Below are 15,159 nucleotides of genomic sequence, written 5' to 3' on the forward strand. Positions count from 1 at the left end.
CAGTGCCACCAGGCTGCTGAGAAATGAGTTGAACCATGGCACATGTGTTCTTACGCATGAATCCAGGCACCCTGGGTCTGCTTGTAGCCGTGGCTTGAGTCTGAACCGATGCTGTGGGAGATAGTTGGAACTGAGAAAGCCTTTCAACTTAAAGAGGAGCTCACAGACACAAGAGTTTCTCTTCTATTTATTAATGCATTCCTATGCAATGCAAATAATCAGGTTACAGCTGTAAGGTTGCAGCAGAACTGTGAAGCCATAGAAGTGCTCTGGATTTGTACCCCTCTTTGTCCACAAGGTAAGGCTTTCTAGGAAATTGTAAAAAAAATAATACGTATGTAGTGCAAAAAGCACTTTTTATAAAGGAAACTATATAGGAGGAAAGTGCTGTTGTTAAACCAAAAAGTGTAATTCATCTAAAATATAAAAACTTTTAAAATCTATCTGGTGCAACAAAAAGAGATGGTACACTTTATGTGACACCTGTCACTTGTTACAGCAGGTAACTGCTGCTCTAGCTTTTTAAATCTAGAAGCATCTTCTAACCAGTAAAATCACATGAGACAGGATGGACAGGAACATCACATTTGTTGTGCTGGAAATCTGATGCTTAGTTCACCTGACTAGTATCCCTGTAAATTTGTATTTCAGTGAATTATTTCATTTACAAGAATGTAACCATGCAGAGCTAGGTCCTTAGAGTGGATTCTGTAGTCTGATCTGCTTAAAAATGTCTCTGAACTAGCCAGTGGGACACTCTCCTTGGGCAGGGGAAGTTGTAAGGACCTTCCTGATCTTTCATTGATAGATAACAGAGATGTTTAGCACTCACACAGGTTCTGCTGTGACAGTTCTTTATTGTTCAAATAAATATTAATTCAACACTCACACATCAGAACATCAGAACTGAAGGAGTAACTTCTGCCATGGCCAGAGAAATTTGTAACATCTTAAAATGCACCTTGCATTTTCCTTTTTCAAATCCTGATATGACCAAGGCAACTTTACCCATGGCAAACTCGAAAATGTTTCTTTCCCTCTCCTATTCCTCTTTTAGACCGTGTCTTGTTTAGTAAGTCCACTGGCAGACAAAAAAAAAAAAAAAAAAAAAAGCTGGAAACTGGAAAATGTGTACCCTATTAAAGCAACAAGCCCTGCAAGATGCTTTCCATGGGCCAGCTCTGTACTTTACTGAAGTAGAGCGGTAGCTGTAATTTCCCCAAATAGTGCCCGTTGGAGCACCAGAGCCAAGCAAGAGCCTGTGTTCAGCAACTTCACAGGCTAAAAACAAGTAACAAGAGAACTCAGTTGCATATTTATGGACACTTTTGGGAAGGCAACAATGTAGCAACGGAAGAGGAAGAGGAAGATGAAAGTTGGGGATTTCCACTTCAGAATTTTCCAAGATGCTCTAATGATTTGGGAGAGCAGTTGTACTAAAAGCCAATAAAAAATAAAGTTCAATCACTAAGGTAGTTTTGAAAGCTAATCCTTATTCATTGGAGAGAAGGAAGCTAATTTTTGTAAAATCACTTGTGAAATACAGTAACTGCCAGCAACTGCAATTATATGTTGGCAGAATCTGCGTGAACGAGTGCTCTTATTTGCTTCCAGGTTGCAGCTGTACAGTTTATAAGAGCTAATTCCTGCTACATCTCACTGCAAATGCCAGTTTTCGCAATCAAAGGCAGTATTCTACCACAGTTAAATCTTTGTTCTACATCTTCTGAGTAGGTGCTGGTAAGCTACTGGTGTATCAACCTCCTGTTTTATGTTAGTGTTTTTACTGACTGTTAAGTAGGAGAGTCTGCTGCCATTTGAGCTGATTACCACTGGAATAAAAAATTTAAACCTATGCCAAGTTTTATTTCTGTTCTGATTCAAATGTGACTACTTTCTTATCTTTAAGCACCTGCTTAAATCCTACTGAAGTCAAAGCGTATGTGTAAGCATTCTGTCAGGCCAGGAAGAGACCAATGAATGTAGATGTCAGAGATTACTTCCCACGGAAAAAATGTGTATCTCCCATTTTAATGCCATTACCTAGCATAGTTGTTTTATTCATCCAGTTTTAAAAGCACTTTTGGAAGACACTAAGCATTCTGTTCTCCAGACTCCAATACTGATTCTAGTTTATAAATGTTACGTGATGACTTTTCTTCTTCAGTCCCTGTCACTAATGAATTACAGAAAAAAACCCCAACAAACCCGACCAAAAAAAGCACGGTAGAAGAGGCAAAACAAAGCAATCTTACCAACCAAAAATTAAAATTGTTCCTGTACAACACGCATAACCTAATATTGCATCAAGTGGTTAAAGAAGGCGTGTCTCCTTCAGTGTTTTTTAGACCAAGCACGTCGTAGGAAGGATCCCGGGGCTCCACCACTCCCCCTTGAAGTGAGGCCTTTGTCTCTCAATCCGTTGTTTGTTTGTTTGTGTGTCCCCCCCAAGTATTCAACTGTTGTTTGTTTTCTCAACCCCCAGAGCACAGCTCGCATGTGGGCAGAGAACGAGCCATCCATCCCCCGGTGAAGGCTCTCTCGAGTGCAGCCGCAGCAGCAGCGGCAGCCGCAGCAGCAGGCCCCTCCCTTAAAGGCCAGGCAGACGCTCCCGCAGGGCACAACGGGCCTTTTTCTCCCTCCCACTTTCCACCAGCGCTTACACACCCGTAACAGAAAACACGCGTGTGCCGGCGGAGGACGGGCTGCCGCCGCGGGGGGGCGGGGCGGGGCGGGGCGCGGGGGGGCGGGGTCTCCCGGCCCGCCGCTTTCTGCCGCGAGGTGTCAGCAAAGGCATCCGCATCGCGGCGGCGCGAGCAGAAAATCAAAAATTCAACACCCCCCCCACAAAAAGGCAAATGACTCCAAAGCGGCACCTCCGTGCCTGACACGCTTTTCCTCTCTTCTGACTCTCCGCTAGGTGACAGCAGAGAAACCAGACTGAAACAGCCGGTAATGGGCTTGTGGAGAAAACTATTTGATCCCTACTGCTAAACCCTCAGAGAGCAATGCAGTTAAGAAACTCGCATTATTGGCTGTTTTCCTGGAAATTACAGAGCCCTTTGCTTTTAGGCTTCCCGCCTGCAGGCCTCAAGAATTTACAAAAATGCGTCTCTGCATTGTATGCAATGCCCTTAAAGCAAATGTTTGGGCTTTTGGGCTTCGGGCTGGAAAAAAACAGTTAAGTATTGTTGTTTTAATGCGAATAATTACTTCGTAATGTCAGCTATTAGTCTTGTAAAATGCTCCCAAGTTCTTACTTTCATAAGCTGAATGGGCCTGATCTTTCAGACAAGAACACCCATCTACACTGAAACTGCAGCAAGCCAGGAGGCTGAGTTCCGCTATATATTTACAGCAGTGTTCAATCTTGCAATAGGGATACTAACATTATGCCAATGCACTAAAATCCTGCTACAATTTTGCTGTTGGCTGCTCACCAGATTAAAGCAGTAAGCTGTTTTAGCTTGGCTCTTCAAACCAGCTATGGTACAAGCTAGACTAGGGCCTGAGGAGCTACGGCACAAATGAGATTCAAACATGGACCAGGTGAGGAAGGAAGGAATTAAACACACTTATCTTACTGTCATGCTGTACTTGAAGATGAATCCGTCTTGGCCTGAGTTAAAGCACTGCAAAGCCTCTGTAAGTAGGGCGCATGCTAGAATTCAGAGGAGGCAATACACACCCTCTACATTGGTCCTATTCCTGACCCATTCCAAAGCATTTTTGTGTGAAGAGAGGTAGATCTGGTATAACCCCAACTTTCCAGCTTTCATGCATCTGTGAGAGTTCCTTGTGTGGGTGAGGGAGATCTCCATCTCAGTAGTATTTATAGCCCCTTACCCTAATATAGAGGTGTAAAGGGTTTGCAGCACTCAGAGTATTTTTCAGAAAGAAAATAAATAATTTAAGTTCTTCTCTCTCTGTTCACTCACATTTTATTTTGTCATTTTATCTCATGTTTTCATTCTCCTGAATTATTCTGAGGTGTACGAACTTAATTGCCTGAGTGCTCTTAACATTTAACTTTTACAAAGACCCTTTTTCACAGCCTGGCTATATAACTTTAATCTTTCTGAGGTGTATTCTAACTCTAGTTCGTACTCTAGTACTCCACCAATTCTGCTCCAGTTTGACATGTCAGATTAAAAAAACACTGGCACTCCATCTTTTGAGGTGACAGAGATGATACATGTTCAAAGAACATGACACAGGGATAAAGAAAGCCCATCTCAGGTCTCAGGGAATTCTTTTGGTAGAAGCTCAGAGTTCTGTTTTTTGTTTTTCTCCTCTGAAAAAGTATAAGAAAACATTATTCATTTAGGCTAGCTTTTTACTAAGTGCTGCATCATTGCAGCAATGCATTCAGTTGCTAAGTAATGCATAAATCTTTGTTTTAGAATTCTTTGGGATATCTTGAATGCCGCTTTATCATGCTTTTCTGTATTCCACTAATAGCTATCATAAAAAGATGAACAGGATGGTAGGTGTTTAGTAGAATGAGCAGTCAGCTGGTTGTCTGTACATACCATGTGTACCACACCACACACACTGACCCAAATCACTAGTCCAAAGAAGAAGGCACTAAGAAAAGTAGCATATTTATAGTTTTCTTTTTTAATTATACCCATAAGGAGACATTCTGCCGTGCTCAGAGGATTTGTCTCTTTTCAGGATCAATTCTTTATGCTGCACAGGAACATTGTAAAATAGTGATGTCAAACCAATTGTGACAAAAAATTGGAATTCAAATAAAACAAGGGAGGGGAATAGCCTAATAAAAATATTTATTGAAAAAATTCCCATCAACATCATTTGGCTGTACTAAGTAAGTAAAATGCTGAGTGTCACTATGGTAATCAGGATGCAAAGAGCTAGTACCATGAGCAGGATTATTCTGCAACATTTGGAATGCTTTTTTTCTCTCTCTTTCTTTTTTAATAAGGTATCATACCCAGGTGTATAAATATCCCCCATCCAGAACTGTAGATCATTAGGATTTTCCTAAAAGAAAAACCAGAAAATTAACTCAGTTGCTTTTTCTTGCACATAAAGTCATTAGAACATAGCCAGAAGTATTCTAGCTATCATCAGATAGTGATTAATGAATTTAAGGCATCACAACACAAATGCAAGAAACTTTCACTTGAACATAGGTTGTGCTACTTGCCAGATGCTGCAAATGTTCCACTGGGGAAAATTAAAACCGCACTTTTTAGCCAGGAACCAAATGTAGGACACCAGCCATTGAAGTGAGATTAAAAAAACCAGAAGAAACCATGTTGTTTTCTCAAGAAGACATGTCAATTTATAAATGCAGACCTGAGTTCCTTTCAAAAAAAAAAACCCAGCAGTAAAAAACTCACAGAAGTAACGCTAAAAGTGATTTGTGCCAATCCACAGGTAGACAGGATCCTGCATAGTGTGGATGAGGCTGAGAAAATGCGTGTTATTTGATAACAGAATAATGTTATGAACATCATTAAAGTGGGCATATAGTATTTAAGTGCCTCATTTATAGTTCTTCCCTATATAAACAGGGAAGCTGAGTTGCGGGGTGTTGCAGTTTAAGACTTTCTTTAGTCACAGAGGTCACACTCTGCAGAACTGAAATTCCTGGAGTCTAACCTGATACATAGACTTCTTTTCCTGATCAGACTCATATTAGTCCCATGTCTGCAGCAGCAAATATGTCCATATTTACTTCTGGAATCCGACCAAAAAAAAAAAAAGCACAGTGGTTCATGCGCACACCACACAGCTCAAAGCAATTCACTTTGCTCAAATGCAACATAACAGCTCATTACCTTTATGTGGCTGGCCAAGTTAGAGTGCAGTGAGTGTCTGTCATAGTCTTGCACGGTCCAGGAAGGGCTCTTTTTCTTCTCCTCCCAGTCATCATCCACCTGGATATCACTATACAAGGGATTGCTTTTGATTGTGGATGTCAGAGTGATGGGTGTAATGTGTTTCCCAAGAGCTTTGTCTATCATTTCTTGACTGACCCCGTTAGAGTCTAAGCCCGGCAGCTCAGTGACATTTCTCTTTTCTCTCTGTAAGGCACAAGTTAGGTCAGAAGTTGGCTTTCATCTTCATTTACCTACAATGCAGGCTCCCTTCCAGAATTATCCTCTGTAATACAACAGAATAATTTTTAAAACTACATTTGTAACAATTTTTCTCGTTCTGGCAAATATCTACAGTGCAGTAAGGGAGTCTGACTGTTCACTCTCGACAGATTTCCTTCTGGGGAAAGCATGTGGGTACATTCTGAACATAAAACTCTTTTGCAAATGTGAACTGACATGATAATGCCTGCTGAAAGAAAGCCTCTGCTTTAGCAAAACAGTGCTATGGAACACTGTGGTAGAAGATGCAGTTCTGATGAAAGCCACAGGCGTATGATGCAGAAGCAGAGCTGTGAGGGCAAAGCAGAATGAAGCACAGGGGTGATAGTGTGTAAGTGACTGCCTTGACTGGAGCTGCACCTCTGAGAGCAGGGGTGTGATTCGCAGTTCTGCTGGCACTGCTGAATGCTAGACCCATGTCAGGATGTCAAAGAGGCCCTTCATTCAACCGAGAGGGAGTCCTTTAATTTGGCCACTGCCAGAACTCAAAAGTAATTAAATATTTGAGCAGTATCCCAGCAACAATAATCATTAAATTGGACCTTTTAGAACAGGGGGCTGGCAAGGGAGGAGGATGAACAACCCTGGTGGGATCATATTTTTGGAGAACTCACAAGCTGCTGCTTAACACGGCACTAAGAGCCTCTTCAGGAGCTGGTAAGATGGTAGTTACTGTATTTTCTGATCTGTTGTTGCATGGAGGAATGCAATCAGACTGTCCAATCCAAGCTGTTCAACATTTGGGTTCACCACTACCTTCGGTCCCCGAGACTTTGAATTAATCTGTCACCGAACTGTGGTTCTGGTGGTGCATCAACTTCCCGAGAGACCTGCTTCTGGCAGAGCCCTTGCCTCATGCTAACACCTCTCCTGTGTCTCAGGACTGCTTCTACAGAGACATCACAGTGCAAATTCTGCTTTCCTTATTAGCAAACACCACTTCCCCATTAGCACCTTTGTCCTTAGGAACTTTATGTTGAGACAAGGGGCTTGCTCCTGCTAGGGGCACATCCTGCTTCTCCTTCCATCTTTCTGGTGGGAGCCCACCTCCTCCTGCATACTGGCTCTGGGTGCTGCTCAGATCCCACATCAGCCAGTGCAGGTCCCTAAGCTGACAGCAAACTGTTGGCTTCTTCTGCTTGAATAATTTTCAGCCCCCTTCATGGGCTGGTGAATCCACTTTCAGTGGAAGCCAGCTGCTACATGTCATCACCTACTTTATGCCTCAGTGCCTGTGCACATGCATAGACATGTGTACTGGGGCAGGCAGGTGTAGAAGGAAGCGGGAGGACTGGTTTCCTTCAGAAAGGAAAGGTGGAGAAGAGAAAACAACAGCCTTTGTCTACGAAACCCTAGGAGGAAGCATTGTGCTGGCATTCTTATCACTAAATCGTGCACAAGTGAGTAAGCATGTTTCCCATCAATAATTACCATTAGTAGGTGGGTGGATACTCAGTGCCCTCCCAGTCCCTCTATTAGTTCATAATTTCCATTCCTTAGCCTTGACATGTCTCCTGGCAATATTACTCTTTACATTGCAGTTAGAGCTGGCACTGAAGCCCTCTGGGTTGTACCGGCCAGATTTCAGCTAAGCTGGTGTTTTTAACTGTCATTTCTTTCTGACTGCATTTTATTTTATTTTATTTTATTATTTAATTTCATTTAATTTCATTTCTTACTTAAAATTTGTCATTGACCTTAATGATGCTTCCCTTAGGCTTGCTAGATAGTTGAACTTGGAGAACATTTTGTTGAAGAACACAAACTGTCTCACCAGGGGATGCTTGGTCTCCCTAGGCTAAAATGTTGTGAAAAGAATGCAACTTGACAGTAATTTCTAAAGCTGTTTTAAATAAAATGCTCCAAAACTTGGAACAGATGGCACAATGCAAAATTTGTTCATAAAGAGAGTGCTTTGTGGCAAAATTTTTGCCCCTTCTGTCTGGAGTACCTTCCTTTTCATGGGCATGAGAATAGGAGAATGTGGTAGCCTGGAGCAGAGGTGGAGGAGGAATAGGATGGGAGGGGCAATGGGGTTTTACCATGACAGCTGGACTGGAATCTGGGGTAGGAGATAGTTTGCAGAAGTTTTAGAGAACACCATTGAAGTGCCAAGCTAATTGGGAGAATACTCTTGATTGCAGGCAAATGCTTGATTGTGAAACTTCTGCAGTAGATATGTCCTAGAGACTAGTTAGGGAAAAGGAAGGACAGAAGCTTGAAGCACATCCAAAAAAAAAAAAAAAAAAGAAAAAGAAGGTTTAGGTCCAAGAAATATGAAGAACATTGCATGAAACATATGCATTTATAGAAGCAGAGAAAGAGAAGGAGATTAGATAATAAAAATATGCCTGCTAGTATTAATTCTAGCAAAAAAATGAATGTTTTTTCTTTTAAGAGTCAAAACAGTTTTCAGAGACTTCTATGGTTTTGATTCTGATTCATGAAGCAAATGTTTAAAGAAAGAGGAAAGTACTGTAAATTTAGGTATCCATATGTGTTACAGAATTTATATGATATACACTATGTCTAAGAGACCAGTGTGAATGAGGGTGGAACAGATCAAATCAGAGGCAATTTATGTTACTATTCACTGAACGGAAGAAAGGAACAGCAAATACTCAAAGCAGCAATAGTTATGAAGAACTCTGAGAAACTAGATGAAATGTGTTGTTGAAATGCTCTTTTAACAAGATGAAAAATGCTCAACTCTGTGAACACATAACTGTTTGATCTACATATAGCTCATGAGCGAGAAAGCTGTTACAGTTTATAACTCGGGTTTCACTGAGAACAATTTGTGCCTCTTTGACAGACCCAGAGAGCTGGCATGTACAAAAAGAAGATTCTGTAAAAAGCCTAAGATCTATAGACAGTCAATGTTAGTTCCATCCCTGGGTCAAAATGTGCTTACTCCACAGGTTTTTCTTGCTGATTATTTCATTATGCAAATTATGCATATAGGTACATTACAATATATATAATTAAAAATCATAAATTAATCTATAATGCTAAGAAACATTTTTATCTAATTTTTGTCTTGACTTCATCCTTTTGTTCCTGCTGTTGTCACTGTTGTTAGCACTGAAACAAGGTGAGAGTCTAACCATTCTTTCCTCAGTCTGTCATATGAGACATCAAGGTAATTGCCCACCAAAACCAGGACATCAACAGTTAAGGTTAGGCCTTGGTCTCAAGTCCATCCACCTGCAAGAAGAGGTCAAAGAGACACCTACAAAATGAAGGGCATTTGCTTCCCGGAAGCCAAATTTTTCTTTATTCCCCACTCTAAAGACAGTTAGTTCCTCTTGTCTCATGGCCAGCCATGGTCTCCAGCTGCTGCTGGGGGAGATAATGAAAGTGACTAATGCTGTTGATGAGCAGCTATGCCTGAAAGTTTTAATCAAGGGGAGTCTTTAAGAAACTTAGGGCCACCAGATACTGCAGGATTTGTTTTGTAACAGCCTCCTCGATCGTAATGAAAGTGGGTAGCAAGGTGATTATTGTATTTGCATGCAATTTGTTTAAGACTGTTGTGCAAAAGCCTTGTAACCCACCCTGGAGGACTCTCCCAGCACTTGGAAAGGCATTTTTCTGATGCAGGACCTGTTTCTAGGACAGTCAAAAGGTTTAACAGACAAAAAGCTCCTAGGTAGTAACACAAGAATCCCTGTTGTAACAACTGTGTAGGTATTGCTAGGCATTTGGGCAATAAAAAAAAGCTCATTTATCAGGATAAATAATTATTAGCTCTTTAGAATTTTCTGAACAAATCTGATGTCATAGGGGATGCCATGGAAAAGCAATCAGGAAGGCAAGGAGGAACAGAGGATAGGAAAGCAGACCTGAAAGTCAGATTATATCAAGGATTCCTGAGAATGCAAGTTTTCTTATCGAAGGAACGAAAGGGGATCAGAATTGCTTGTCAGAGACATAAGGCAGCATCAGGTACTACAAAGCAACCTGGGAAGCCACCTGACATGGATAGGAAGGAGATCAGTAGATGGTTATAAACACTTAAGCTGAAGTGACAGGAATGTTTAGAGAAGAGTAGGCATTCATACAGACTATTTTGATTGCGCCACAACTAAGAGTACTTCTGTCCTCGTAATGAATTGTTTACTTAAAGAAAGCTGTTTTATCTGTCATTGGTAATGGAGTCCTGCAGGGTTGTGAGCGCATTACATAAGAACTTCTGTAGGGTGTCAGACCAAAGCTCCTGCCAACCTTGCAGCTGGCTCTGATTGTGGCCAGTTTCAGATGTCTAGGGAAGAATAAGGGAAAGAGTGGAAGTACGTAACACAAGTATGAGCCAGGGGACAAACAAGTGACTGTAACCCAGCACTGAACTTACAGGTAAAAAAAAAATATCTCTTGTCCTGGTACACTGAGAAACAAGCAAAGGCAGGACATAGGCGTTAGCTCAGAGGAGAGACCAGGAGGGGTTAGGAGTGCAGATAGCATGATAACTCTAATACCTGTAGGCCAAAATTTGTTCAGAGTTGCTAATTCCCTAACAAGAGCAGCATGAGAAGAAGTATCATGTCCAGAAATAGGAAAAAAATGGAAATCCAAGAAGGAAAAAGAAGTCAGAGAATTGCAGAAAATGACCAGGTAGACTACAGGGGAGAAATGCACCCTGGCTATCAGGAGCATATATAGGAGATTAATCATCTGGTGTATGCTGAGCATTAAAACATATTGCTGGGCAGAGAGTCCAGCAGGACTGGAAATTTTAAGGGCAATCAGAAAGCGGTCAGTAGCTAGCCATTTGCAAGAGAAACAGTCTGTGCTTTTCATGCTGCTTTTCACAAGGAAGGTCCAAGATTCCTGGACTGCTTTATGCTTTGTTTTATTCAAAGTAGACGATGAAAATATACACTAAGTAGGGTGGCTGTTCAGTTTGCCTGATACAGAAGAGGAAAGTAAGGAGAAAGAGCAGCAATTTTTTGGTCAGTAATAGAATTGTCATTATGTCAAGCTGCTTTTTATAATGGAAATAAATTTAAAAACTTAGAGGTGGAGAAAACACATAAACGCTTAAGTGCACTTGAATTTAAGTGATCTCATAATAAAGGTCTGGAAGAGACCACAAACACGCCACTGAGAAGTCACTTTACACGGGGAGCCCTGAGTAGGAATAGTTCTTAAAAGAAAATTAATTTCTCTCAAGGTTTAATGACTTTGGGAGTCTGTAGGTCACACACATATGTTCTGAAATGAATTCTCCTCCCTCACCCCCCCGCCTCATTTCCGTTTCTGAATTAACTAACCCTTAACCCCATTAGCTCTCTCATCTTAAAGCAAAACACATTACTCCTCCACCACTAGTTCTCCACTGTGCCATCATGTTTATTCTAATATCTGGAACTCATCAGTTCTTTTCCCTTTATTTGATTGTCAGCAAAAGGGAATAAAGGAGGTGAGCTCATAAGGGAGACAGAATAAGGCACAATTAATTTTATCTGGACAGCTTGAATTCACTAATAACTACACTTAAAAGTATAGGTTGTGCCCTAGGTATAACATTTATAAACCACTGCATAGCAAACTGCATTTCTGGAGACATGGTGAGCGCAGACGTTTCCTTTGAAATGGCCATCCCGGGGCTGGGAACAGAGTTCCAGGAAAACCCTCTTGCTGGTGGCGAAGGGCAAAGCACAAGTCAAAAAAGCACAGGGCTCCCCACACGTTTTTAATCCTCCCGCAGCTCTGCAGCCCTGGCTCAGTGACAGTGCGTCCTGTTTAACAACAATGGGGAGAAGGATCCCTGCTGCGGAGGAGGCTCTGTGTGTGGCTGCCTCCCTCCTGCACAAAAGAGGGGCTTAGGTGGGGTGGGGACCGAGGCCAGCGTTGCACCATACCCCATTGTTTGGGATCCCGCAGGCTCCTTCCCTTGGTTAGGGCTCTTTGCGATGGGCGACCATGTGTCCCCTCCTCCCAGCTCTCCTTGGGCAATCGCCAGCAAAGATTATACAATACCAGCCGAGGCGGCTAGAGGCGTTGGGGTAGGCAGAGGAGAGGGTGTCTGGGGTGGGGAAGAGGCCAGGGAAGGTGAGGGGGGGTCATGGAAGCGCGTGTCAGGAGGGGGAGGACTTTTGCACGTGGGTGAGGACCGGAATGAACTCTGGGAGGGCGCGGAGGGTTTTGGGGAGCTGATGGGAAGAAATGTCTGGGAGAGGAGAAGTGCAAACTGGAAGTAGCTGTGGGAGACTTCAAGGATCTTTCCCTTCCCTCCCCTCCCGCAGGTTGATGTGTTTTCGGCTCCCACTCCTCATTCCCAGGGGGGAACTGGACCCCCACCTTAAGGATCCTCAGGATGCAGACCCTTCTTCACATCCAGCCCCCAAAGGCTTGTGTGTGTCTCCATCCCTTGACAAGAACCAGACCTTGGAGCTTTTGCTCGTGCTAGGGGTGGGGAAAGGCGGGGGGCTCCCCAGGCAGCAGGGAAGGAGCACCGTGGAGCAGCAAGTGGGGCCCAGAGGGGTGTGAGCTGATGCAGCTGTACTGCTGCTGATCCAGACGTGAACTTCGCCGCCGCCGGCTCTAGGGCCTCTACTAGGCAGAGCACATTTACATTTTTTTACCAAGAAACTGCTGCTACCTCTATATAATGACCTGGATTAATACAGTCAGTGTGTTTCACACTTTCAACAGCTGTCTGTCAGGATAACAGGAAGGTCAAAGTAGAATGAGAAAAACAAGGCAAAATAAAGAGGAAGCTGTGGTGAACTGTGTAGACATATATAAGCTTGCAAGACACTGGGAAGAGTCTCTAACACTCTCTGTAATGTGCCTTTTCATCGAGTTTGAAGGATATGACCTGGCTTTCAGATTTAAGTCTGAGTTTTTTTCTTATTCCTTCAGAGAGCACATTCCATTTGCCCCTTTAGTAAAATTTATCAGTGTTTGACATCAGTAGACTTTCTGGGAAATCCTATGAAAATGTTACATTGAGCAGTCAAAAGCCTAATGTACTGAAAAAAAGTCAGCGGACTGCCCTGAAGAGAGTAACGCTTCACTTGGAGCCTGATCCTCACTGAAGTCAAAGGGAAAACTTGCAGGGATATTAGTGATGCAGATTCAGAGATGCAGGAAGCTGAGTCCACAGCTGGAGTCTCAACCTCATGTCATTTGTTTCCTGATCACAAAAATGAGGTAGAGAAATCAGGAAGAATGTCAGCTTCTTTTAGACCTTACCTGTAAATAGACCCTGTTGTGCCACCGCTGCACTCCAGATAAAGCTGCCTCTGGAAATTTTGCCAAGCTGGCTTGTAGAAAGGCAGAGTTTTTCACTAAAGACTTCACCTCCAGTTGCAGGAATTTGTCAGGATGGTTGTTGTTTGGCAAAACGGAGAAGTCCATGTTTCTGTCCTGTAGAGTAATAACGAAAACAGCCCCAGCTTCTGCTTCCTGGCTGTGCACACTCCTTCTATTATTAATGATGTGAAGAAGGATACGACAGTTTCCTGAAACTGTATCTGACCCCTGTTTGGTGTCAGGCTCACTTATATCATCTACCAATGATAGAAGATTGTTTAGAAGCGGCAGAGCAGACAGGACATGTTTCTGTAAGTGCCTAGCTTAAGTTTTCAAGTTCAAGGTCTATTTTGATAGATACATATGTGCTCATTAAAGCTAACAGAGTACCAGTGAGTAGATGCATGAGACACTTAAATGCATACCAGCACTTCCTCAAGTGACCTGCCAAAAATGTCAAGCTTACAATACTTCAAAGTAAGCTTTTTTTCCCAGAAAATTAGAAGCAGCTCCCAGTGCAAAGCAAGTCCTCTTTTTCTGTGGCAGTACTAAGAGGCTCCATTGTGCTGTGTGGGTCGGTACCGTTTACCGTGACGGCTATGACATGCACTTCTTTAGGTTCAGGGATATCTTTCACAGTAAATTCTTCTTGGCCCTGGGAAATAATAGATTTTTTCAAGTAATTGATAACAGAAGTTTTCAGAAATTGATTCTGCTCCTGTTCAAGTGAATGGAAAAAACTCTTACTGTCTTGAATGGCATAGTCTCAATCCCTTCACTTCTATTATTTTATTTTAAGACTTGACATTTTCATCATCATTTTATAACTCTTAAGTTCTTTTGACTTTCATCTAATGAAATTCCCCTTCTTATCATGACCATTACTTACAACTAGCAAAAGTGGTCTCCTCATTTTTATTTTAACTTTTTTTTTCAAACCTTTCTGTTTTTCTAAGATATATTTCATTTTTGATGACACTACCATGGAGGATATGTATTTGAAAGCTCATTGTTTGAAATCCAGGAAAACCTATTTTGGATCAAATTAGTGCTGAGAATTAGGGCATCAGAAAAATTTTAGACTTCTACTTAGACCAGAGAATCAGACCAATCTATTTTCCTTACAGAAGATTGCTGAAATGTAGAAAGAAAATAAACCCAGTGACCTAATTTTTTAAATGATACTAATGTGAGATCCTAATGTAATAAATGAAAACTTTGATATAGATGTAAGTTAAAGCCCTTATTTACTTAGGAAGCTTATGATTTTTCTTATATGTATTTATTGGTGATTATTTTACAGCATATCTGTTAAAAATTATTAATCTGTCTGACAGCATTTGTAAGCAGCCACGAAAAAGACAATAGTGACTGTATTTCTGAGTGGACGTGCATGCTTGTGGGGAACCTGCTGCTGCATTTAGAACTGTTTCTCCCCAGTGTAATGAAGCCCTGAAACACTAACACACCTCTACAATGTACCCTGAAGGACTACCATGAAGCTGCTGTTTTAGACTTACCATGACACATAGTCCCCCTTTTTCCCTGTGCAGAACTGAGACAGTAATATTTTTTGTTCTAAAATAACTGGATATATACAACCATGCCTTCCTTCTTAACACATATACCCTTTCCAGCATGTCTCTGAACACAGGATACTTCCATGCTACTGTAGCATACAATGTGGTGTGTATCTGTGTGAATTTCCTTACTGACACTATTTAATTTCATTAGACATGATATAAGAACATAAAAACTATCTCACTAG

General features: G+C 41.8%; 1 protein-coding gene across 1 annotated transcript; it reads right to left on the minus strand.

The window, feature by feature from the left end:
- Window positions 1–4,776: 4,776 nt before the first annotated feature.
- Window positions 4,777–13,521, minus strand: MINAR2 (membrane integral NOTCH2 associated receptor 2). The gene is made up of 3 exons (XM_009914631.2): window positions 13,332–13,521; window positions 5,811–6,056; window positions 4,777–5,007 (listed from the first exon to the last, which is right to left on the minus strand). The coding sequence occupies exons 1-3, from the start codon at window positions 13,494–13,496 to the stop codon at window positions 4,828–4,830; spliced, it is 591 nt and encodes a 196-aa protein (XP_009912933.1). The 5' UTR covers window positions 13,497–13,521; the 3' UTR covers window positions 4,777–4,827.
- Between the last annotated feature and the right edge of the window lie 1,638 nt (window positions 13,522–15,159).

Source organism: Haliaeetus albicilla, chromosome Z (assembly GCF_947461875.1).
Source record: "Haliaeetus albicilla chromosome Z, bHalAlb1.1, whole genome shotgun sequence".
NCBI classification, from domain to species: Eukaryota; Metazoa; Chordata; class Aves; order Accipitriformes; family Accipitridae; genus Haliaeetus; species Haliaeetus albicilla.

Bases quoted from the DNA above. Each gene is read 5' to 3' on its own strand.
- MINAR2 (XM_009914631.2), bottom strand. From the start codon at position 13,496: ATGGACTTCTCCGTTTTGCCAAACAACAACCATCCTGACAAATTCCTG. The intron at 6,057-13,331 runs GTAAGGTCTAAA...TGTGCCTTACAG, and splicing joins ACAACAGGGTCTATTTACAG to AGAGAAAAGAGAAATGTCAC. The intron at 5,008-5,810 runs GTAATGAGCTGT...TTTTTCTTTTAG, and splicing joins ACTTGGCCAGCCACATAAAG to GAAAATCCTAATGATCTACA.